General features: G+C 38.9%; 1 protein-coding gene and 1 pseudogene across 1 annotated transcript; both read right to left on the reverse strand.

Moving 5' to 3' along the window:
* Positions 1–360: 360 nt before the first annotated feature.
* On the reverse strand, positions 361–652 carry LOC127543532 (60S ribosomal protein L37-like; annotated as a pseudogene).
* A 4,787-nt stretch (positions 653–5,439) lies between these two features.
* THEG (theg spermatid protein) lies at positions 5,440–26,529 on the reverse strand. Its single transcript, XM_051972420.1, has 8 exons — positions 26,315–26,529; positions 19,866–20,048; positions 19,582–19,643; positions 18,911–18,980; positions 17,291–17,408; positions 16,717–16,773; positions 12,545–12,704; positions 5,440–5,860 (listed from the first exon to the last, which is right to left on the reverse strand). The coding sequence occupies exons 1-8, from the start codon at positions 26,443–26,445 to the stop codon at positions 5,622–5,624; spliced, it is 1,020 nt and encodes a 339-aa protein (XP_051828380.1). The 5' UTR covers positions 26,446–26,529; the 3' UTR covers positions 5,440–5,621.

Consider the following 26,529-nt stretch of genomic DNA (forward strand, 5'->3'; position numbering starts at 1 on the left):
GCAAGATGTACAGGCTTTTACTATTCTCCTAGCTTCCTCTTTTGTTATCCCAAATTGCAAACGCAAAGCTCAAGCAGCCTGATCACATTTAGAATGAGATTCTTGGGCTTTTTGAAATAAAGGAGTATTGGCCAACATAGTTAGAAGGCTATCTGCTTTTGAATTACCATCAAAAATAGGACCTGGAAGTTCACTATGTTACTGGACATGCAAGATACTACTTTGATGCTTTCTCACGATTTCTCTGAAACTCTCTCTTTCATCATTTTTAACTACACAATATTCCATTATATTTATATGCTATAATTTTTTTTTTTTACTTTTTTGATTCAGGACATTTATTTTAACACAGTTGAATACTTAAGATGAATTAGATGTTGCAACAGCTACTCGCTTGAATTTAGGTGTTATTACTTCACGGAATCCATTCCTAAATCCACGATAGACAATTTTTAGGTGCCTCATTTGACCAGTACCAGTTGTGTCGCATTGCTTAGCTTTTGCACTCCAATTACCCTTTTTCTTGCATTTAGCAGAATATCTACATTTGTCACATGTGGACATCTGAAGATTATATGCCTTAGAACCACATTTATAGCACAAAGTGTATGTTATTTCAGTGCTTACTAAACAAAGATGTCCCCTTCATCATCTTCCTTGTTCAAGGGGCTTGCACTGAAATTGTATGCTCTAATTTTTTTCATTCATTCCTTTTTTATTTATTTATTTTTTTAAATTTAAATTTTATTTTATTTAATAATAACTTTGTATTGACAGAATCCATGCCAGGGTAATTTTTTACAACATTATCCCTTGCACTCGCTTATGTTTCGTTTTTTCCCCTCCCTCCCTCCACCCTCCCCCCCCAAGATGGCAAGCAGTCCTATATATGTTAAGTATGTTGCAGTATATCCTAGATATAATACATATTTGCAGAACCGAACAGTTCTCCTGTTGCACAGGGAGAATTGGATTCGGAAGGTAAAAATAACTCGGGAAGAAAATAAAAAATGCAAATAGTTCACATTCGTTTCCCAGTGTTCCTTCTCTGGGTGTAGCTGTCTCTAACCATCATTTATCCATTGAAACTCAGTTAGGTCTCTTTGTCATAGAAATCCACTTCCATCAGAATACATCCTCATACAATATCGTTGTCGAAGTGTATTCATTCATTCCTTAAATGATACATACTTCCTTAGTATTCTGCCACTATAAAAAAGTTGAAATATATGGGCATATGTACACACACACACACACACACACACACACACACACACACACATTTTGTGTAGTGTTAAACTATTTATGTCTATTTATATGTGTACATATTAGTCCTTTTCCTCTTTCTTTGATCTCTCTGAGGGGATAAGCCTGACAGTGATATTGTTGGATTAAGGTCTTGAGCACTTTAGTTCTCAAAACATAGTTCCAAATTGCTTCCCGGAATTGCTGAACCAATTTACAATTTCTCCAATAATACATTCATGTGCATGTTTTCCCATAGCTCCTCTGACAATGAATATTTTCACTTTTTTGGTCATCTTTGCCAATATGTTGGATGGGACATGGAAATAATTGCTTAATTTTCAGTTCCCTAGTTATTAGTGATTTGGGACTTCTCCCCTTCCCCATATGGTCAATAGTTTGTATTACTTCCTTTGAAAACTGCCTTTTGGTATCCTTTCCCCAATTATGTATTAAATAGTAATTTTTTGTTTTTTTGTTCTCACAAATTTAAATCAGTTCCTTATATATCTTTAATATAGGACCTTTATCAGAATCACTTGCTACATGGATTTTTTTTTCACTTTTTGCCTTCTAATTTCAACTGCTTTGATTTTGCATAAAAATATCCTAATTTTGTGAAATCAAAATTTTCCTTTTTTAATTTTCTTTAATCTTCTCTAGCCTTTGTTTGGTCATGAACTTTTTCCTTACCCATAGTTGTGAAGGGTATTTTCTTCCTTTCTCTTCTAATTTCTTGATGTTACCTTTCTTAATCTAAGCCATCATCCATTTAGAGATTATATTATATGGTGGAAGATGTCTGCCAGCTTTCTTTCTAATTTTCATAAAATATGTTCTTTTGTTATGGGTCAGAACTTTGAACTTGAAACAAAGGATTCTTACAAGGTACTAAGTCAGTGGAATTGAGAGAGACAATAGTTATATAATTCAGCATGGTTCAGTATGACTGATTTAATCCTACAAGGAGATGTTATGGGCCAGAACTTGAAACAAGGTACTAAGTGGAATTGAGGAGCAATGATTAAATCTAGTTTAGCATTGATTTAATCCTACAACAAATAATGGTTCCTAGTGATATAATGATTGATGTATATTTAGTGTGGGGCATATAAGGGAGAAGCTCTCAGGGCCAGAGAGGACACTAAAGTGCACTAAAAGCTCTTGGAAGCTGAGACAAATTCATTCCATCTTCCACCTTTGTTGTGGCTAGAGGCTTAAGCACAAACCCTTGGAAGTCGGGGAAATTCAGAAGCCAGAAAAAGCAGGCAGGAGCTCAAGCTCTCAGTACCAAGAAGAGAGATAGGCATCCAGAAAAACTAGCCAAACCCCAAGTGAAGGAGACAAGACTTTGAAGGAGACAATAAAGGTTTTGGACTTTAACCCCTGGCTACTCATGTAGTGATTACTGAACTGAAATGAAGGCTGCTCCCAGAGACCCCAAGAAAATCTTAACAGAGAACATTATATTTTAAAGAGATTAGTCTTTTTTTTTTTTGTAATTTAAAAAAAATTAAGTTAAATACAAATTAAGAAAAGAAAAATTGCCATGTACACATCAGATCATAAGAGATAATTCAATATCAAATAAATTTCCATTTCAAGAAAGCCTATATAATAAATATTACACAGTTTTCAAAGTTGCCCATCTTTTCTTTGCTGCCTTGTTGGTTTTCCTCTGTTCTCTGCTGTGTACTCTTTTCTGCACTCTTTTCCTCTCCCCCTACCCTAAAGAAAGCTTATGATTAAGTGTGGATATATACATATATGTACATATATATATAAATAGATGTTCATAAACATACACATTCATACATGTCTGCAAGACTGCATAATGTTTATTTCCACCTATTTTTTATTTCTATTTCTCTGAAGTGGATAGCATCTTCCTTCATAGGTCTACATCTTTCCATGTTTTTCTAAATTAATTATCTAATCATTTCCTACACATAGTAACATTCCAACCCTATCACATTCTGAGAAATTGTCTATGAAAGTTTTTCTCCAATTTTCTGCATTCTTTTCAAATAGTCTTTACTTGGATCTTTAACTTAACGATACTGTGTTTGCTTTTATGTGTTATACACCTAATTTATTCCAGTGAGTCACTTATTTTTTAACTAGTACCAAACTGTTTTGATGATTGCTGTATGTAGTATAATTTGAGATTTTTCACTGCTAGGTCTCTTTTATTCTCATGATTTTTCTTGAGTTTTTTTTTTTTTAACCTTTTGGTCCTGCAGATTTCATAATTCTTTTTTTCCTAGTATAAGAAAATAATCCTTTGGAAATTGGGTAGTTTGATTGGTATGACATTGAAAGTAAAATAATTTAGGTAGTATTAGAAAAGAAGGAAGAAAAGTTTTTATTAAGCTTCTATTTCAGCATAACTTTTTTTTTTTTTTTACTATATTGGTTTGGTCTATCTTCAATTAATATTTCTACAGCTCCTTAAGTCTATCTAATGTTTTACATACATTCATACACATACATAATGAAATTCTTTATCTCTTCCTGTTTGATTTGGTTGGTCAATATAAATATTGATTTATGTGTATTTATTTTATAATCTTCAATTTCATTGAAACAAGTTAATTTTTTCAATCAATCTTTTGGGTCCTGACATTCTAAGAACAAATTAGATATGCTAACAAAAGGAAGCTTTTAGGGGTCTGACTCCAAATATAAAGACAGCAACTCTCAGAACCCAGCAGAGATCAACAAATACATAGAGGGAAATTCATGAGAACCTTAAGAGCAAAAAGGTCATAGTAACCACATGTCATGATATGTTACCTATGTCCTCTGAGAGTCATGAGTCTCACTACCTATGTTCTCTCAGTTTGCGATTACTTGGGCTTGATTTTTTTTGGCAGAAGAAGAGTATACCAAAGCTTTCTGGGGAATGTCCTGATTGTAATGTCTTACATTAGTAAATACCTTTAAAAAAAAAAAAAACTCTAATCAATTCTACTTGATAATGAGCATAGAGTTGGGACAGCAGAGAGTGTGATTGTTGAGTCAGCAAGACGAGTTCAAATCTGGCCTGAGGTACTCACTAGCTGTGTGACTTTAGGCACATGCTTAAATACTCTCTGGCTTAGTTTTTTATCTATAAATCTCACCTTCCAATGTTGTTGCAGGGATCAAATGAAACATTTTAAAAGTACTACATAAGTGTTGGTTATTATTATTATGGAGGCAAATGAATGAAATTTCTAAAAACATGCCTTAGTTTTTCTTCCAGAGATGACTTGGTGATTAGAATATTAGACCTGAGTTCAGGAAAACCTGAATTCAAATCCGACCTTGGACACTAACTGTGTGAGCCTGTAGCATCCTTCTGCCTGAGTTTCCTCAAGGATAATATATACATCATAAAAGCACCTACTTCCTCCGGTTATTGGGAAGATCAAATGAGACAATATTTTAAAAGTGTTTTACACAGTGCTTAGATCATATGCTAAATAAATGCTTGTTTATTTTCTACCAGAGGGGAAAACACATGAATACAATTTGAGGAAGAGCCCTCAGAGAGGGTCAAATAAAAGACACAGTAGGATAAAAAGTTCTAATCACAAAGTTGAATCAAATGCCTAATTACAGAAACACGCATCCAGCTGGGGTCTGTCACTCCCACCTGAAAGAGTATGTGAGCACGAGCTCTTCAGACCTGGGACCCTGGCAGGTGCAAAAACTGAGCAGGAACTCATCAAAGAGTATGCACCGGCCGAGAGCAAGCAGGATGTTGCCACTAGAGGGCGAATAGAAGCCATTTGCTTCACCCTTCTGTCTGAAGGAGGAGCAGACTTACTTAAATGATGAGAACCTGGGTTCATTTTTTTGGCACCCCATTCGTGAGCACGAGGTCAACAGCTGCTCATCATCTATTGATTCAGGGCTAAGCACATGTTTGGCTCTCGTGACAGGGACTACGTTCAGAGTTCCTGAGAGCAGTCAGCCTGGATTCTCTTCCCAACCTCATGGCTCGGTAAGATCCACTAATGAAAAAAGGCCTGGGCTGGAAGACCCGGATTCTAATTCTAATTCTAACCCTTATTTTCTGGTGAAATCTCAGGCAAATTTCTTTCCTTTCTCTTTGGCTCTGTAAAGTGGAGATCAAAACCTCTGTTCTGTTTCCCTTCCCTGAAAGAAACATAAAATGGCTGTAAAATAAACACTGTACAAAAATAGTAACTGTTATAGCACTTATAATTAATAGTATTATCATTATGCACCTTCCCCCCATTTGCTCCTCCTCATTCAAAATAGATTGCACAGGGAAATTATAGTAGAGTTGTTTTCTTGGAAGAAGAGGTTGGGTTGCTGCCATTCAGGAGTACGAGAGGGGTGAGATGATGAAGTTCATGAGGCTCTTAGATTTTTTTGGCTACCCTTTTGGGGGCGGCAAGCTCATAGATTCGGGGAGATGGCTCTGCCCTCATAGCAGCCATTGAGATATAATAGGGATCATGGCCCTCATTGTAATCTTTCCGCTCTTTAGGCTTGGCCAAATACAGAATCCGCTTACTGGCCACAGCATTCTTAGTTCCATGTGAGATCACCCAGGAGCAGGGCTTGTCATAGGTGTAGTTATTGGCCAGGATCTTGGGCACTGTAAAAGCAGACAAGAATTGGGTTAGTTTGGGGCATAACTGGGTAGACTAAAGGAGGAAGATTTAAGAAAGTGTGCATTTTGGAATGTAGAATTTTGAGCTACATTGTTGAATCAGTTGGGAGGGACTTTGATATTTGATTTGTCCAACTCTTCCATTTTTCAGATGGAGAAATTGATGAGGGGAGGAGTTGGGGGATTGACCAAGGTCTCAGTTTCTTCATCTATAAAATGGAGGGGTTGAACTAGATGATCTCCAAAGTCCTTTCCAGCTCTCAAGACTTGATTTTCTAAGGTCAAATGGATAATAAATAGCAAAGCAGCAACTCTGACCCAGATTGTCTGGCTTAAGACCGGAGGAAAAGAAGGTGAGGAAGGAGAGTGTTTAAAAAATGAGGAATAGCTAGTGCAAAGACAGGGAGACAAGTGATGGAGTGTCATGCAGTGTGAGGAACAGCAAGAAGATAAGTGTGGGGCAGCTGGATGGTGCAGTGGATAAAGTGCTGGCCCTGGAGTCAGGAGGACCTGAATTCAAATCTGGTCTCAGACACTTAACACTTCTTAGCTGTGTGTCACTGGATAAGTCACTTAACCCCAAGAATCTTGCCAAAAAAATCATAATGAAATTAGAAAGGTAGGTTGGAGGCTAAGCAGAAGAGTTTATCAATTCTATCAAGAAGATAATAAGAAGTTACTAGGTTTTCTTGAGTTAGTAGTAACATAGACTGCCCAGAGTTACCCTTATAGTAAATGTCTGAGGCTGGATTTGAATTCAAGGAAGAGTCTTCCTGATTATGAAACAGCACTCTATCCACTGTGCCCCTTCTTGCCTTAGACTTAAACTTTAACAAAAACCACTTGGGATGTATTCCAAAAGGGATGGACTTGAGGCAAGGATATCAACTGGATGGTGATTGCCATGGCGCAAGTAGTCATGATAAGGGCCTGAACTACCAATGTGCCCATATGAGTGAAGAGGAGGGATACATATGAAAAGACATCATGGAGGGGAAGTAGAAATAACAAGATTTGGTAACAGAACCTATAGGGTGAGTGGGAGTGAGATATCAGGGATGACGCTGCAGTTTTGAATCTGGGTGAGGGGCTGCTGGTATCCTTGACAGATGTGAGAAGTTGAACGACTCCATTAATGGATCCACCACAAGTTTATTATCTAAAATCCATTGGGCCTTTCTTGCCGTTAGATATTCTCCTACTCTTCCTGACCGACCCTGGTTTTTTTCCCTTCTGAGATTATTCTAAATATTCTTTTCTTCACAAACCATTTATATCACTCCCTTCCCCCTCCTTTTCAGCAGAGGATCTTGTCCTATTTTAACAAGAAAAGAGAGACCATCCATCATGAACTTTCTCTTCACTCTTCCCCCACCAAACTCTGATTTCTTTCCATATTTCCTTTAATAGTAGAGGGCACCATCATCTTTCATGTTAGTCAGGCTCAAAAACTCACACTCATCCCACATATCCACTCTCATGCCAAGTCTTGTTTTATTTCTGTCTTCACAATATGTCTATCTCACATCTATCCCCTTATCTCCATTCATTCACTCATCACTCTGGTAGTGAAAGTTCCCTTATTAGATCACAGTCTATTGGCTTTCTACCTTTTCATCTCCCTTCTCTTACCAGACCTTGCTCTACATTCATACAAGGACCCAATCCGCCAGATTCTTAGTTTTCTCCCAGGTCATAAGCCCTTCACTAACCACTCTCTCTTTTTTCCCCCATTTTGAATCCTTGGTGAACCAAATAAACTTTACATGTCCTCTTCTCCCAGTCTTGACCTCCTTTTCATATTACTCATTATGATATGCCTTGGATAACTCCCACAATCCATTTTTTCATTCTTCCACATATGCTGCTAAATAGATATGAAAAAAATCATAAAATTTTTCTGAGTGAGTCCTCTATAGATTTCTTGAACATAACCTCAATCGGGCCCTCCCTGCTGCTGGGCAATCCAGCTACTCTCCTAATTCACTATCTCACATTCTACAGTGGCTTTTCCAAATCTTTTTCATTTTTCATGAAATCTTGCCTGACTCCCCTTTCCTAACCCTTTCAGGTAAGAACTTTGCTTCATATTTTACTAAAGAAAATAATGAGGCTATTTGCCAATAGCTCCCTCTTCTCCTCCTCCTCCTCATCTCATATCACCCAGATGCTTTCTGCCCTCCTCTCAGCCTCGATGCTTATCTCACAGGAAGCCCTTCTCTTTGGCAGGGCTAATCCCTCCAAATGCTCAAATGATCCTATTTCCTGCTGTCTCTTCCAAGAGATTGCCATCTCTATCATATCCACTATTCTTTTTATCCCCAATTTCTCCCTAATAGCTGCTTCCCTACTACCTACAAAAATGTCCATATCGAGCGAAGTGAGCAGAACCTGAAGAAAATTGTTCACAATAACTACAACATTGTGTTATGATCAGCTATGATAGATTTATCTCTTCTCAGCAGTGCAGTGATCTAAGACAATTTCAATAGACTTGTGATGGAAAATACCATCCACATCCAGAGAAAAAACAGTGGAGTCTGAATGCGGATCAAAACATACTGTTTTTACTTTTTTACCTTTCTCATTATTTTTCCCTTTTGTGATTTTTCTTTTACCACATGACTAATATGGAAATATATTTTAAATGTATTTGTATATGTATAATCTTTATCAGTTCGCTCGCTCTCTTGAGGAGGGGGGAGAGACAGAAAGGAGGAAGAAAAATTTAGAACTCAAAAAAATTTAAGAAAAATTAACATTGAAAACTATTTTTATGTATAATTAGAAAAAATACTGTTAAGAAATTTAAAAACAAAACCAAAAATGTCCATATCTCCCCCATCCTCAAAAAACAATCCCTTGATTTTTCCAATCCCATATCTCGCTTCCTTTTGGTGGTTAAACCCTATGAGGCCAGAACTTTCCCTCTTCTGTGTTAACCCCTTATAATCTGGTTTCTGATTTTATTATTCCACCAATACTACTTTCTTCAAAGTTACCTATGATGCCTTAATTGCCAGATCCAATGGCCTTTTCTGTCCTCATTCTCATTTTTCTCTGTGCCGTGTTTGACATTGCTGACCACCATCTCCTCCTTAATGCTTTCTTCTAGATTTTTGAGAAATGGATCTCTTAATTCTCCTCCTACTTGTCTGATCATCCCTTCTTAGTCTCTTTTGCAGGATACTCATCCAGGTTATGACTTCCAACCATGGACATCCCACAGAGTTCTTTTCCATGTCTTATTCTTTTCTCCTTTTATACTTGTTCACTTGGTGATTAGCTCCAATGGATTCAATTATCATCTCTATGCTTATGATTTTCAGATCTATCTAGCCCTAACCTTTCTGCTAACTTCCAATTTCACATTATAAATATCTCAAAATAGATATCCTCTAGATATCTTCAACCCAACATGAGTAAAAACTGAATTTTTATTTTTACACCCAAATCCTCCCCCTTCTAAACTCTTCTGTTACTGTTGAGGGCAAAACTATTCTCCTACAAATCTCTCTCCATTCCAATTCAATCTTTATTCAGATGCCAAATGAGTCTCCTAAAAAGTTCAGGTCTGACCATGTTATCTTCTGTACTCAACCAATTCCAATGGCTTCCAAACAGCTCCAAGATTATATAAAATCTTCTATTTGGTATTCAAAGACTTTAATTACCTTCCCCCATCTCTCACCTTGCCAATTTTTTTACAGCTTACTCTCCCTTACAGGTGTTCTTTAATTCAGCGAAAATATCTTCTCACTAATCCTTCCATTAAGATTGCATCTTTTAGCTCCAGACATTTTCTTTGGCTGTCTCCCACGCTTAGAATTCTCTTTCTCCTCATCTCCCCCTCCTGGCTTCCCTGCTTTCCTACAAGTCTGAACTAAAATCCCACTTTCTACGTACAAAAATCCTCCTTAAATTCACTGACTCTTGTTATCTCCTATTCTATTTTTTTGTCTGTGTTTGCTTGTTGTCTCCTCATTAGATTGTTACCTCCCCAAGGATCTTTTGCCTTTCTTTATATATCCAGTGCTTGGCCCAGCACACAGAAGGCACTGTATAAATGCTCATTAATTCAGTGATTGGTGCAAGCCCTCATCACCTCACTCTTGGAATATTCTGCTGAGTCTTCCTGCTTTAAATCTTTTTTTTTTTTTTTTTACTCCATCCTTCACTCTGCTGCTAAAGTGATCTAACCCTCTGTGTAAGTTTGAGCATCTCACTTCCCTACTCTAAATTCCAATGGCTTTTTATTGCTTACAGTATCACCACCACAAACAACAATAACAATAGCTAACATTTATACAGCATTTACTATGTGTCAGGCACTGTGCACTTTGCAATTATTATTTCATTTGGTCCTCACAAAAACCCTGAGAGATGCTATTATTCCATTTTACAGATGATGAAACTGAGGCAAGCAGAGGCTGAGATGTGAACTTAGGTATTCTTGACTCCAGGCCATTTTTTGACTCTTAATGCTCTTCACAGCCTGTCCCTCTCCATCTTTACAATGTTCTTACACCTTATTCAAATTCTACCTGCCCTGTCCACACCCAGTATCCTCTCCCATTTTCTGCCATGCACTGATCTTCTTACTGTTTCCCTCATAGTACACTCCATCTCCAGACTCCAGGCATTTGCCCTGGCTATCCCTCCTTCTCACCTCTTCTTTCTGATTTTCCTGACTTCCTTCAAACCTCAGCTCAAAGACTTTTAGTTCCCAGTTCCATACCTAAGAAACGCTTGACAAGATCTCCCCCATTCTTTCTTTGCTTCAATCTCTGGTGAAGTTCTTCTGTGAAGTAAGAGTCCCCAATATTGTGGTCTTTGTCCTTTAAAAATAATTCTAATTTTTTTTTTACCAATCTTTTCCATTTTACAGGGTCTGTTGTTCTTCCAATTTTATCCTTAAATGCTTTCAGAATGATTTGGCTTAGTCTCTCGCCATATTCCCTCTAAAGTTTTCATACTGCTTCTGAGCTTTTATTTTAAACCAATGTTTCTTTGACATCCACATCTCTCAACTTGCTAAGTCGATCAAATGTTTGCTGGCTGAGGTAATTTTCAACTTTTTTTGGTGTCCTCACCGTTCATCTCTTCAAAGAGAATTTGCAAACCATCCTTCCATTTAGTGGCAACTTTTTTCTGTCTTCTGTTTTCATTTATAGCAAGAATGTCAACACTGATATGATTCAGTCTCTCCATGATTTAGTCACTCCATCACTGGATAAAGAGCTCTTATTCAGAGTCTCAACAGCTGTTAATGTTTATAGATCGTCCAAAACTTATGTGATTCTTAAGTGTCTGCTGCCTCCTTTTCTCACCATTGCTGAAGTGGAAGGGGGATGCGCAAATAGAAGCTGTTTTGTATTTTTCTTTTTTTCATGGGTTATTACGTTTATTACCAAATGTCCAGAGTAGTGGTAATAGTCTATTTTGTACAAAAGTAGGCTGGTCTTTGGAAAACAGATATGATCTATTGTGGGAACCATAATCGAAACCTTTTTTGGCCATTAAGGGGATGCCCATCAATTGGGTAATGGCTGGTTAAATTATTTTGTATAAATATAGTGGAATGAGATTGTGTCATAAGAGATGAGGTACAAAATAGGTTCAGAGAAACCTGGGAAGATTTGTATGAATTGATGCAGAGTAAATTGAGTAGAACCAGAAGAACAATTTATATAGGAATCATGACATTGTAAAGACAAACAATTTTGAAGGTCTAAAAACTCTGTTCACTGCAATTATCAATCACAATTCCACAGAACTTTTGATGAAATGTGCTGCCCACCTTTTGATAAGAGAAATGGTAAACTCAAGATGCAGAAGAAGATAATGCTTCTGGACATAAACAATGTGGGAATTTGTTTTACGTGACTATGTATATCTGTTCCTTTACCCCTTTTTAAATTAGGGGAAATGACAGGGAGAGAAAATAAATGTTTGTTAATTATAAAACAAAATAATATAAGGTAGGAGGAAAAACAGACCCTCTCTATGATAGTAGAACCTGTCAAAGGTTACACTTGGCTAGCATATCCTTTAAGAATCTAGGTTACCCCTTTGACATGATAAAGCTTTAGAATAGGACTTTCTGGGCCTATTTATAAGAAGAACAGAAATGACAATAATAACTTACATTTCTATGTGTTTATAAAGTATTATATAATAATATATCATATGATTAGGGGCTGCTAGGTAGCACAGTGGATAAAATGCTAGGTCTGGAGTTAGGAAAACCTGAATTCAAATGTGGCTTCAGACACTTACTAGCTGTGAGACTTGGGTAGGGTGGACTCTGTTTGCCTCAGTTTCCCCATTGGCAAAATGAGCTAGGAAATGAAATGGAAAACCACTCCAGCATCTTTGCAAAGAAAACCACAAATGGGGTTATAAAGCATGATACAAGATAACAACAACAAAATACTATTGTGAAGGAAAGAACTAATTCCTGATGGTAGAGTCTGAGGCACTAAGTAAGGTCAGTGGAGAGGGGTGACATGAGGGAGGCTGTTAGTTCCTACTGGAAAGGCTGGTGGATAGTGTAAGCTTTCTCCATTTTCCCCTCCCAAGTCTCAGCTTCTTCTCTCCCCTAAAATTAGAGGGGAAGTGAAACAGAGTTGCTAGTAACTGGAAACATTCCCAATGTAGGCAACCTACTGGCCAAGCTGTAGATCCGGTTGAAGTCTGGAGAACGCTTATTATTAGCCTTTGGATCAAGGAACCAATCAGTATTCGACAGGCTTTTGCTTTTGGGAGTTGCCAGCTCCAGGGTCCGAGATTTGGTTTGGGTTACCTGTGTTGCCTTTGATACCTGGATCTAGGGAAGGGAAGGAAGGAAGGAGGAGGAAAGCAAATATGTGACGTGGGGAAGGGGCTGGCATGTTACCATCCCTCTGTCTCCCTCCCGTCTGCTCACCTTAATGCTCAGATCTAGAACATCATCCAGGCAATAAACATCCTACACTTACAGCAGTTATCCTTACAGATGCCTGGGTTACAAAGAAAGGCAAAAACCAGTCCCCTCCCCTCAAGGAGCTCTCCTTCTCATAGGGGAGTCACCATACAAACCAGATAATTATGGGATATATTGGGCAGTCACTAAAACTGAGGACTTTTTGCAGAATGTGGCTCTTGAGCTGAGACCTGAAGGAAGCTGGGGAAGCCACAAGGTAAGGGGGAAGGGTTTTCCCAATTAGAATTAAGTAAGCCCTAACTAGGATTATTTAAGGAGGGGACCTATCTGCAGGTCCAAGATGGATACAATAACCTCTTCCTGGCCCATTTGGACTTGGAGATCCCAGATATAAACTGATACTGACTTTGCCACATCCTGCCCATATTACCTCAAGTGAGTCATTTAAGTTCCAGGCTTCCACCTGTTACTTTTAGACAGCTTTAAGTATTGGGATATATCCTGATATCTAATTTAAATCCATCTCCATCATTGTTCCTGGTTCTGTCCTCTGGGACCAAGTAGAACAAGTCAGGAAAAAATCCCCAAAACTAAGACGAGAAATAATTTCCATATAACAGCCCTCCCAATACTTGAAGATGGCTATTCTGTTACTCCTAAATCATCTGTTTTCCAAGCTAATTTCAGCTAATCATCATGGGACAAAATCCTTTATTATCATCCTACATAACTATATTGGAGATTATCCAGCTCGTCTATGTCCTAGCTAAAATATTCAGTCAGAATGGGACAGCCTATTTCAGATGTTATGACTGGAGCAGAGAAAAGGTCACTACCTTCTCATTTTTGGAGATTAGCCCAATATTTCATTAGCTCTTTTTGGCTATCACATCATGTTGATTTTTGTTGTTCTTATGTCCTGGGTCTTTTGTCAGCAAAAGTAAATCAAGTCAGGTCAAGTCAACAAACATTTAATATCTACTATATTCCAGGTATTGTGCTGACTGGGGAATTGCCTCCCCCTCAAAAAAACCCACTCTTTCTCTCAATAACTCCTGTCTACCCATGCTTTTCCCTTCCCTCTTGATCACATTAAGTTAAATGTTTTTTAATTCAAGTATGTGACTTTCTATTTATGACTATTAAATTTCATTTTATTGGATTCAACCCAATGCATTCTTGCTTGTCCAGAGCTATTTATATCCTGAATCCCCATTGTCTGAGGGAGGTTGGATTAGATGATTTCTAAAGTTCCTTTCAACTCTAATAATAATAATAACTAACATTTATGTAACATTATATGCCAGGCACGTTGTTAAACATTTTATAGTTATTGCCTCATCTGTTTCTCACAACAGTTGGGAAGCAGGTGCTAGTATTATTGCTATTTTACATTTGAGTAAATTGAGGCAAACAGGTTAAGTGACTTGCCCAGAGTCACACAGCTAGTAAATTCATAAAGCCAAATTTGAACTCTGATCTTCCTGAATCCAGATTCGGCCTTCTGTGCACTATAGGGCTACCTTGCTGCTCTGGCTCTCTGTTTAGATCTTGCTTATTAGCTCGATGTCATTTGTATATTTGATAAGTATTTGATAAGCTTTCATGCAATCCTTGATGAAATTTTAACACAGGACCAAAAACCAGCTTATGAAGCATAGTATCCCTCCCTCTGAAATGCCTTTGAATCATTAATAACAACAATGGGCCTAGCCATCAAATAGTTCTGCAGTTCTACAACTATCTTTTCTCCCACATAAATCTGTGACTTTGTCAAAAACTTTCTTAAAATATATCTACACTATTCCTATGATCTACAAGTCTAAACTAATTTTGATGGAATTTGGATTTTGATTTCCTTTTTTTATGCTGTTGCCTGATTCTTCATGATCCCATTTGGCGTTTTCTTGACAAAGATACTGGAGTAGTTTGTCATTTCCTTCTCCAGTTCATTTTACAGACGAGAAAATTGAAGTGAATTTGTCCAGAGTCACACAACTAGTGTGTGTCTGAGGCTAGATTTGAACTCAGGAAGATGAAATCGGCCCAATTCAGATGGAGTCAGCCTGACTCCAGATCTAGGGCTCTATGCTATTCATTAATCATCTTTTTAATATAGCATGGGGCATTTTGCATGCTACTAAATATACAGGAAGAAATTCTGGAGTGTTTGCGAGAGCTTCGTAAAAGAGCTTCTTTGAGAAAGGAATCATCTGGCCCTCTAGCATCTCTTTGGCACTGACTATGTACATAGCTGAAGGTCAGTCTTGAAAATTTCAGACATACAGAGATAGCTGCTTCCTCAATGAGCCTCTGATTTCCAGCTTTCTTCCCTAAAGACTAAGGGAAAATTTCCCCGATTGAGTCAGTAGTGGATTTCTCTTGGTTGAGATGACATTTCATCTCATTTCCATCTAAACAACTCATTCATTCTTGGATATTTTCTGGTACATTCTCATCAATACAACTTCAGTTTTTGTTTGCTGTTTCTTGGAGAAATGGATTTACTTGTTCTCCACTATTTGGGACAGTTTTTTAAAAAAATCTAAATCTTGGTTGGAAGAATTAAGCGCTGACATAAGTTTTTGTAACTCTCCCTCTTCAAGGGCAACTGTTAAGGGAAACAGATTTTTTTTTAACTTTTGTACTTCTAGACAAACAATATTTAGAAAGGACAGGTAAATATGGTTGGTCTGGTCCCTCTTGGAGACGAAATGAGAATGCCCAGCCTGTCAGCACTCTAGGGGCTTGCCTGCCCTTCCATTACCAGCTGTCACTCTGGCTCTTCTCCTTTCTTCAGAGGTGGTTCAGAGTTCATCTTCTGCTTCCCATGAGCCACATTTTGTTAACCCATGTGGATAGACTTGATAGGTAACCCACACATATTTTCTATGGAAACACATTTTAGAGATACATTCTCAGATTTCACCAAGAACTGAAGTCTAGCTCACTGACATATTGTTTGCAGTCTCTCTTCTGTTCTGTTCCTTTTTTTTTTTTTCTTTTTAAATCAAGATGTGAATCATGTTCAGGTTTGTACAAGTACCTCTCCTCTTCTCTTCTTCTGACTTGTATTGGGTGAGCTCTTTCCTGGAAGCATTTCAAACCCCAATCATCACTGCTTGAAGGTGAAAAAGCTGCTTCCTCCCCAGAGGGTGCAGTTCTTTTTTCTTCAGGAAGAGTTTCTTATCTGTGTTTTGAACTTAAATGTACAGCGATCCTTCTTTCTTTACTCCTGTTACTTTCATGACCTAACAACTTCTTGTTGGCTGTCACAGCAAAGCTGTTCTTATATAGTGTTATAACTGTCCTAAGAATTTTGGGACTTTCTGTTTCTCTTCTTCTCTCCTTTTTTCTTTTCTTTTCCTCTCTTTTTTCTTCTCTCTTCTTTCTTTTCCTCTCTTCTCTCTCCTCTTTTTGCCTCTCTCATCTCTGTCCTTCATCTCTCTCCTCTCTCTCCTCTCTCTCTCTCCTCTCTCTCTCTCTCTCTCTCTCTCTCTCTCTTCTCTCTCTCTCTGTTTTTCTGTCTCTGTCTCTCTTCTCTCTCTCCTCTCTCTCTTTCTCTGTCTCTCTTCTCTCTCTCCTCTCTCTCTCTGTCTTTATGTCTCTGTCTCTCTTCTCTCTCTCTCTTTCTCTGTCTCTCTTCTCTGTCTGTCTGTCTGTCTTTCTGTCTCTGTCTCTCTTCTTTCTCTTTCTCTTTCTTTCTCTCTCTCTCCCCCCGTCTTTTTGTCTCTGTCTTTCTGTTTCTCATCTCCTCTCCTTCCCTCTCTTCCTTTCTCTCTTTCCATATATGTGCTTATGTATATTTATATGTATACACAAATATGTATCTACACACACTTAAAAAAGAAAAAAACTTTATTCTTTTTTGTAATTAAGAAAATATTAGAGGCATTTATTTCCCTGGCTCATTTACCTTCTCTTCAGGTAGGGGCATCTCTTTTCCTTTTGGGTTTGGATACCAATCCCCTGTCTGTAACAGAAATACAAATTTCACACTCTACACAGATTTCTGCTCTTCATACTTTCTGGAAATGACAAAGTCTGTCCTTTATTGTTCTTAGAAGTAGTTCTCCTAGAGAACTCTCCACTCAGTAATGATCTTATCTCCTCAGGACTCACATAATGGGTTGTATATCTCTAACAAGCTCCTCTGAAACATTCCATATTATTATCAGTTTTCTGTATTTGTGTCTTATTGTCCTAGTAAACTGGGAGCTCCATGAGGGAAGGGACCGTGTTTTATCCAATTTTGTTTCTTCCCTCCCCAGTCATCAGCGATCCAATACATAATGGGTAATTATATTGATTGTTGACTTCAAGAACGAAGCTCTGCCATCATTCAGTATAACTCCAGGAATAGAACAGGGGTCCTAGGAGCTTGTAATATCCTCTGGCATCCTCCCTCCCGTGGTGTGATGATCGGGAACGGAAGCAGGTGGTGACCACCCCAGAAGGGCCCGGTAGGGAGAGGGCAGTGAGGCACATACCTCAGAAGAATCCACCACCCAGATGTTGTTCCGAATCTTTGGATATGCAAGCACTTTCAGTCGAGGAGAAGCTTTGGCCTCCAGGGATGCTCGAGAAATGGGCCAAATGGGCGTGGACCTGAGACAGGGAGGATCAGCCCCCAGGGAACATCACAACAGAGAGCCCTCCTCCTCTCAGTGCTCCTGGGTGCACCTGCCTGGCTGAGATCTGCCTCCCTTCCCTCCTCCCCAGCAGGGTCAGCCGTCCGTTCTCAGCTTGGGACACGAACCAGGCATTGGAGGTGTGTTGGGGCACAGACTGCCATACTCCATACACACACTGTAGGGTGGAGCTGGGAGGGGGCTCAGGGCTGAGGCCAGTGCGGCATCTCCCACTTCGGGGCAAATAACTTTAAGTTTGGGGAATGATGAAGTGTCCGTCCTTTTCTGGTGCTTATGGGTAAGCAGGAGGTGATAGGCTCTGGTGGCTAAGGACATCTCCAAAAGGTTTTCTTAGAAAGGCTCCAAGAGGAAGCAGTGGGATCTCCAGCTTCGCCCTCCCCCTTCTGATCTGTTGACTGGACTCTAAGGAAAGCCCTGGCTCCAGTTATCCTCAATTAATTACCAGCAGGAAGAGGCTGAGTCTTGAGTGCTTCCCTTCAAGGGCCTGAGCACATCAACAATCACAGGGCTCCCAGACTAGAATCATACTACAAGGATGGTCAGTGCTGGAGCAGGAGTGGGGCTTAGAATAAAGAGTGTCAAGGCTAGAAGGGCCCTTAGTACCCAGGAGGTCAGAGCTGGGAGGGCCCTTAGAACCCAGGAGGTCAGAGCTGGGAGGGCCCTTAGAACCCAGGAGGTCAGGACTGGGAGGGCCCTTAGAACACAGAATGTCAGGGGTGGGAGGTCCTTAGAACCCAGGAGGTCAGGATTGGGAGGGCCCTTAGAACCCAGGAGGTCAGAGCTTGGAGGGCCCTTAGAACCCAGGGGGTCAGAGCTGGGAAGGCCCTTAGAACCCAGGAGGTCAGAGTTGGGAGGGCCCTTAGAACCCAGGTGGTCAGGGCTAGGAGGGCCCTTAGAACCCAGGGGGTCAGAGCCAGGAGGGCCCTTAGAACCCAGGAGGTCAGAGCCGGGAGGGCCCTTAGAACCCAGCATTTCAGGGCTGGGAGGGCCCCTAGAACACAGAATGTTAGAGATGGGAGGGATTTTAAAACACAGTGTCACAGCAGAAATCAAAGCTGATAGGGGCTTTGGAACACAGAATGTTAGAGCTAGGAGGGTCTTAGAATCGAGAGTGTCAGAGGTGGGAAGGATCTTAGAATGCAGAATGTCACAGCTGGGAGGACCCTTGGGACATAGGTCCTTAGGACTTCTCATCTCTAAAATTAGGGGGATTATACCAAATATTCTGTAAGATACTTTCTATTTCTAATACTCTATGAGGCTAGTCTATAGCACTGAGACTGTCAGAGCTGAGAGGGACCTCAGAAGCCGTCTTTTTGTCCCCTCAGATTTTTTTCCAGCTTTGCCTAGGATTCCAGATGAAGCCGGGAGGAGCAGTGCTGGGGGGGTAGAGTGGAGGGGTGGGCAGTCCGCCTTTATCTTCTGTCGTCGATACTGCCCCCTTTTCAGCCGTCTTACCTGCTTTCATTGTAGTAGGTTGAATAGAACCGTTTGGGTCTAGAGAGCTCTTCAAGTCTTGGCGTCACAACTACAAATAAAATTAAAAAACAAACAAACAGCCCATGAATTAGTCCTACATCCATCTGACAAGTAGGAAGTGACAGCTCTTAAATGGCCCCTTGTCTTGCACAAGAGGCACCTTCCTGAAAAAGCTGCGTTTAAATCAAATCCAATTCAAAACATAGGCAGGAAATGTGGAATCAGGAATGGGAGGGACCTCTAAACAAAGACTACAGAACGTCAAAACTTAGACCCTAGAATATAGAATGGCAGAGAAAGGAGGGACCCTAGCACAGAATGCCTCAGAACACATGGGTAGGACCTTAAAACAGACTCTCAGGTCTGAGAGGGACTTTAACCCAGATCAGGAATCTTAGACATAAATCACCAAAGCCAAACACTTCATTTTATGGGTGGGAAAGGGAAGAGGACATTCAGCCCGCAAATGGCAGTACTCTGACATTGCATCCTGGGATACACTTACTTCTGTAACCCACGGTGGTCACTCGGCTTTTCCTGGGTCCACATGGGGGAGAAAAGAGACCAAGTGCACAGATGGAGGAAGAAAAATGGGTATAGGAGGAGATAATGGGTAAAGAAGCGGGGCACAGAACATAGGCTTGACTTACTAGGAGAAGTCACACTGAGGGTAGTATCTGGTTGTATCTTATCTGTCCAATATACTGAAGGCCTGGAAGAAATTAAGGGATTTCATGGATTTAAAAGATCTATAGATGAAAACAACCTCAGAGCTAATCTAGCCCATTCCCTCCTATTTTATATAGGAGGAAACCAAGACCCAGAAGTCTGAACTGTCCCCATTTTACAGATGGAGGAAATTAAGTGACTAAAGGCTGAGATCTTTTCCATCCTTCTCCCTATTCCTCAGTGATATTCCTGGTCAAGTCCATACCTGTCTACTACGATCTGATGATTGACCTTGGGCTTGGCCAGCTCATTGATCCTGTGATGGCATATTCTGCGCTGTCGAGAGCCATGGTGAGAATGATTATTATTCTTCTTCCATGACCGAAGCTCAGTGACGATGACATCTGGCATTTCATCATCTTGTAGGGAAGGATGTGAGAGGAGCTCCCTTGGGAAGAACTTGGTATTAGGATTGAGGGCAGAAGAAGGCTGTAGAGGGTGCAAAATTAGGGACACAAACCCAGAAGGGGGAGTCATGGAAAGATCCCTAAATTTGGAATCTGAGAAACTTGGGCTCAAAACCCAATTTTGCCACCTTGTGTGACCTTGAACTTCTGTTTTGGGACTCAATTCCCTTGGGGGGGCACTCCATTTTAAGATGAAGGAACTGAAAGGGTCTCTAAGGACCCTTTAGAGTCACATACTCTGAGTTTTATTCAGATTGTAAAACCTTCAGAGTTATAGAGTATGGATTCTGAGATCTCATCCGTCTCTGAGATTCTAGGATCTTTTGGGTTCTGTGGACAAAGGTCTCTTTCTAGTTTCTGACCTTCTGTGTGCTAAAAAGTTCCTGCTTTGTACTCAGATGCCCTTCGTGCTTTAATGCTATTCTAATAGCCTTTGCTATTCTATGAAGCTATAAAATGCCCAACACAGATTGAGTTGTCCTAGCTTGCCCCAGATGCGTTCAGGGAAAGTTTCTATCAATAATAATCAATAATAGCAATTAATTAATATTATCCATTTAATTAATAATAAAGATCATTAACATTAACCATCAAAAACATTAATATTAGTAATTGATTAATTAAATTAAATTGATTAAATACATATAGTTATAATTATATGTGATTATATAAATTATATATTATACATATTACTTAAGATCATTAACATTAATCAACAATAACTTAATATTATTAATTATGTAGTTATAATTATATATGATTGTGTAATATATAATTAATTGATCAATTAATTAATATCAACATCAATAATGATTGATAGCCTTTACACCTATTTATATTGTTCAGTAGTTTTCAACTCTTGATGGCCCCATGGATCATATTGTTTATTTATTTGTTTGGGGTTTTTTTTTGGCAAAGATACTAGCATGGTTTGCCATTTTTTTCTTCAGTATACTTTATAGATGAGGAAACTGAGGCAAACAGATTAAGTAACTTGCCCAAAATCACATAGCTTAGATTTGAACTCAGGTCTTCCTGGTCTCAGGTCTCTTATCTATTAGCTACCTACCTGCTTCCTCTGCCTTTCTATACATCCTCTGATTTGAGAGCCTTTCTCTTTCAACTATAACCTTCAGAATGTAGCCCCCCCTCCAATAAAATCTGTCTCCTACTTTCTCCACCTTCTTCTCTTGAAACATCTGTTTCATGTGCCAGACACTGTGCTAAGTGAAGGGGATATAATTATCCCTACTTTTGCAGTTTACCTTCCTCTTCTTCCCCCTTTCTCTCCTCCCTTCTCTGCTACCACCTTCTCCTCTTCTTCTCTTCCGCCTTCTCTTCTTCTCCCTCTTTTTCTTCTCTACCTTCCTCTTTCTTCTTCCATATTTACTACCTTCTCTTTTCTTCTCTCCTGTCAACCTCTCCTATTCTTTCTCCTTCCTCTTCAGATCACTACCCTTGAATGTCATTGGTCCTTTTTTGAGAAAAAGAACAAACAGTAACAACTACCCAATTAAAATTCTAGTAGCTGTTATCTATCTACTGGATACTCTTCTTCCTTCAGAACCCAGAATTTCCTCCTTAACTCCTACTCTCATACTTGGGAATTTCAACATACATATTGATACTCTCTCAAACATTCTAATCTAGTTCCTCAACTTGCTTATTTCCCTGAACCTACTCCTCCACCCCATCTTAGCCACATTCAAAAGTGGCCGTACTCTGTGTTATTCAGTCATGTATAATTCCTCATGAACTCACATGGGATTTTCTTGATAAAGCCACTGAAGTGGTCTGACATTTCCTTCTCCAAATCATTTTACACATGAGTAAACTAAGGCAAACAGAGTGAAGTGACTGGTCCAGAGTCACACAACAAGGGTTGAATTCAGGAAGATGAGTCTTCCCAACTCTGAGCTCAGTTCTCTGTCCACTGTGTCATCTCACTACCCCTACTTATCATACCATGCATCAATTCCAAGCTAATGAGCAATAAGTGCATTTCAGAAAGCAGGCTGGATTTTCCTCAAAAAAAGAAGAGAGAGTTGGGAGATGGACTTTTGTGTGAGGAACAGAAAAAAGGTCAGTTTGGCTGAATTTTGGATTGGGGAGGAGGAATAATTCATAGTGAGGCAAGAAAGATTAGTTAGGCTCAGTTTGTAAAAAGCCCTAAGAGCTAAAAGATTGTATTTTATCCTAGAGGTAATAGGTAGCATTTGGAGGTGATTGAGTAGGTGACACAGTCAGATAGATCTGCACCTAATTACATTGGTGTACACAGTGGACTGGAGGTATGAGAGCCTTGAGGCAGAATGATCATTCAGGAAGCTGCTGCAAAAATGTAGGCAAGATCTTGTTGAAGTTATTGTTGTTCATCAGGCGAGAGGTGATGACAGTCTTAATTAAGGTGATGTCTGTGTGAATAGAAAAGGGATCAGATGTGAAATATGTTATAAAGGTAGAAATGAAAAAATATGACAGATAGTTGGGTATATGGAGTGAAGGGATGAACATGAGTCTGAGATGATACATTTGGGAGTCTGGAAAAATGGTGATGGCTTTGAGAGAAACAGGGAAGTATGGAAGAGGAGTGAGTTTTGGGGAAATGATGAGTTCTGTTTTGGACATGTTGATGTGTAATGCACATCTGGTTCAAACTATCCAATAGAGTCGGCCCAGAGGTCCTCAAACTTTTTAAATAGGGCGCCAGTTCACTGTCCCTCAGACTGTTGGAGGGCCGGACTATAGTAAAAACAAAAACTTTGTTTTGTGGGCCTTTAAATAAAGAAACTTCATAGCCCTGGATGAGGGGGATAATCGTCCTTAGCTTCTGCATCTGGGCCGCGGGCCATAGTTTAAGGACCCTTGCTAGAGACAGTTGAGAATACAGGTCTTAAAAGGGAGTGAAGCTAAATAAATAGCTATGGGATTCTTTTGTACAGGGATAACTAAACCCATGGAAGCTGATGAGAATGGAGAAGTGAGTAGATAGATAAACAGATAGATAGATAGATAAAATATTAAGGGCTTAGTATGTGTCAGGCACTTCATTGGCACTTCGTTGAACTGAGGATACACTCACACTAAAATAAGACCATCCTTATTCTTTTTTTTCCTTTATGTTTTCTTTTATGACCTCCTTTGGGGGTTTTCTTTTTTCATTCTATTTTTATTTTTTTTAATTTTAAAATAAAATTTTAAATAATCTATTTTTATTTTCAAAATATATGCAAAGATAGTTTTCAACATTTACCCTTGAAAAACCTTGTGTTCCATATTTTTCTCCTTCCCTATCCCCACCCCTCATAGATAGCAAGTAATCTCTTATATATTAAACTTATGCAATTCTTCTACTCTATTTCCATATTTATCATATTGCACAAGAAAAATCAGATCAAAAAAGAAAAAATGAGAAAGAAAAAACAGCAAGCAAACAACAACAAAAAAGTGAAAATTCTATGTTGTGATCTATATTCAGTTCCCATAATCCTCTCTCTGGATGCAGATGTTTGTCTCCATCACAAGAACATTGGAACTGGCCTAAATCAGTTCATTGTTGAAAAGAGCCACATCCATCAGAGATTGATCATCTTTATTCTCAGGGAGTTTACATACTAATAGCATACCAAGTGTCACAGTGGTTAAGAGGGTTGGTTCTGAAGTCAGGATGGCCTGAAATCAAATCCAGCCTCAGACATTTACTATCTCTGTGAGCCTGGGAAAGTCACTTTACTTTACTTGCCTTGGTTTCTTCAATTGGAAAGTGAGGATATGACATATACACATATACATAAATAAAATATGCATATATATACACACATATATATAATATATATACTCTGAGGAGTTGTTACAAAGCTCAAATGAGATGTTATTTGTAAAGTATTTGGTATATACTAGGCGCTATATAAATGTTTAGACTTTCTAATGAGAGAGACATCATATAAACAAATAGGCATATACAAAATACAGAATAAAAGGAAGATAACTTAGAGGGAAGGTTGGGGGCACTCAGGAGCTGTCCTGAAGAGATAATAAAAGTCTTCTCTAGGGAGTGGTTGTGAGTGGAGAGACTGGTATAATAGAAGAGATCTTGTTTCCATCTCCCAAAAGTAGAAATAAGATTTGACAGCTGATTGGGAAAGTAAGATGAAGAGAACAATGAGTCAGGAAGTACCCTGAGGCTTCAAACCTGGGGAAATGGGACAGGAGATGACCTCTACAATAATAGGAAGTTTGGAATAGAGGAGAGTTTGGGGAGGAAAATATTGAGTTCTATTTTGGGCATTTTGAATTTAAGGGTATATACCATGGAAAATATACAATGAAATGTCTAATCAGTAAGTTAGTTAGGATTGGAGTTTTTGAGAAAGATTGGGAGGAGAAGCCAGACAAAGAGCAGTGTCACAAAAGCTCTGAGTTAAAAAAGAAAGTGGGCAACAGTGTCAGAGGCTGTAGAGAGATCAGGAAGGATGAAGACTAAGCAAAGACCATCAGATCTGCCACTTAAGAATCATTGATGATTTTGGAGAGAATAGTTTCATGATTAAATTATCATTCAAAAAAGTCAAGAAGTTATTAGCTGCTTTGCTTTTAGTGGAAAGAATTTTTAGCAGATACCTTAATAATCACAATCAAGAAATATTTATTAAGCACCTACTATGTGTCAGGTGTGATGCACTGCTGTAACATGCTTCTCTATTTTTCTGAATTCTATCCCTTCTGAGCAGATTGATTACCTCTGTATAACATAAATCCTTTCAGTCCTGCCTATTTTGTCTCTGAACTCTTTGGAAACTGTTCTTCTCAAATCTGGGTTGCATGGAAGCCTGCCCTTCTTTTTGCTCTTTCCCTATGACAAATTCACATTGCTCCAAAGATTCTGTCATTATCACCCTAGTAACCAGTTCCTCCCTACCAGTGAAGATCACATCCAGAAATGAAGTTTTCCTTGACAAAATGAGCATTAAGTCAAATCAAGACATTTTGTAGCTTCTCTGAATTTGGTAAAGGGACAGTAATAGTAAATGTCCCGACAATAAAAGTCCCTTGTCATTACTCAGCTGTGCCCTCCCCAAATTTATGATTGCTTCTTTCTGCTCAAGAGACCTGTAGTATAATTCAGTGCCCCAAAACCTTTGTCTCTCTATCCATTTCTCTTCCACTATGTTTCACCACTCTAAATCCCTGTATTTTCTCATCTTCTCAATATAAAATGCAAATCCCACCTTGCCTTTTATTAGTCTTGTTTCTTTGAATATGATATATCTATCAGAACCATAAAAGTCTATATAAGGCCTTAAAATCAAACAGAAGAGATTGTATTTTATCCTAGAGGTAATAGGGAGTTACTGGAAATGATTGCATAGGTAAGTGATATAGTCAGATCTGCACATAATCATGTAGCTTGTGTGTATAGAATGAACTGGAGTTATGAGAGATTATCCAGAGTCATACTGCAGTCATGGGTCTCATCCCACCAAGTCTCACTGATGCCTGTGAGATCAAATTTGCCTCCTTACATAAGGATATCTAATTAATTTTGCATCTTGTTTATCCACATATTAGTCTGCAGAGATTTGAAACTATGAGTGTTGTTGCTGTGTTTTCCTGGATTTTGTTTCCTGTGGACCTTTGGGTGTCTTAAGAATGATTCTTCATTCTGCATTGTAGATACTCTCTATGATATCTGTCTTGATGGGTAGACTCAAACTCCTTTCTAGTTTGAAACTAATCTGTAGCAAAACTGGAGTTCAAATCCAAATGATAGGATTAAAATCATTGCTTTAAAGCTGAGACAGATTTTAGAAATTATCTGGTTCAATTACTCCATTTTACAGAGACTTAGAATTATGAAATGGTTTGCACAAGGTCATATAGTAGATAAGTGGCTGAGCCAGGATTTGAACCTATGACTTCTTAAGAATCTAATGCTATTTCCTTTATACCAAGCTGCCTCCTACTATTCCACTAATGGTGCTTCATCCTAAAATCTGGATGAAAAGAAGGATGCAGACACGTCCTCAAATTTATGATCAGGGATAGGGCCATTTGGATCATACAAATATTTGGATTTTAAGGCTGAATATTTTGTTGTTCTTTTTCTTCCTCCCCTCCCCATTCTTTTCATTTTTATCCAGATATTTAAGACAATGTGGATGAAGATGAAGTCTACATCTCTTTTCTCCTCCCCTGTCCCAGGATGAGGTTGTTCATTCGTCTTCCTTTCACCTTTCCCCATCCATACCTTTCTGCGTCATTTATCATATCCTCCAAGGGAAGCCTGTCTTCCAAAGGATAGTCTTCCAGCTCAATATCCCCTACTAAAGACCCATGGCATGGGAGATTGGACAAATTATCTTGATGGATCCCTTCCATTTTCTCTCCCTGAAGTGCTTCTTTGCTTATTCTCTTCTTTAAAGAACCTCTTTTTTTAAATCACTCCTTCCTCTTTTTCTTCCG

This window comes from Antechinus flavipes, chromosome 1 (genome assembly GCF_016432865.1).
Source record: "Antechinus flavipes isolate AdamAnt ecotype Samford, QLD, Australia chromosome 1, AdamAnt_v2, whole genome shotgun sequence".
Lineage (NCBI taxonomy): Eukaryota > Metazoa > Chordata > Mammalia > Dasyuromorphia > Dasyuridae > Antechinus > Antechinus flavipes.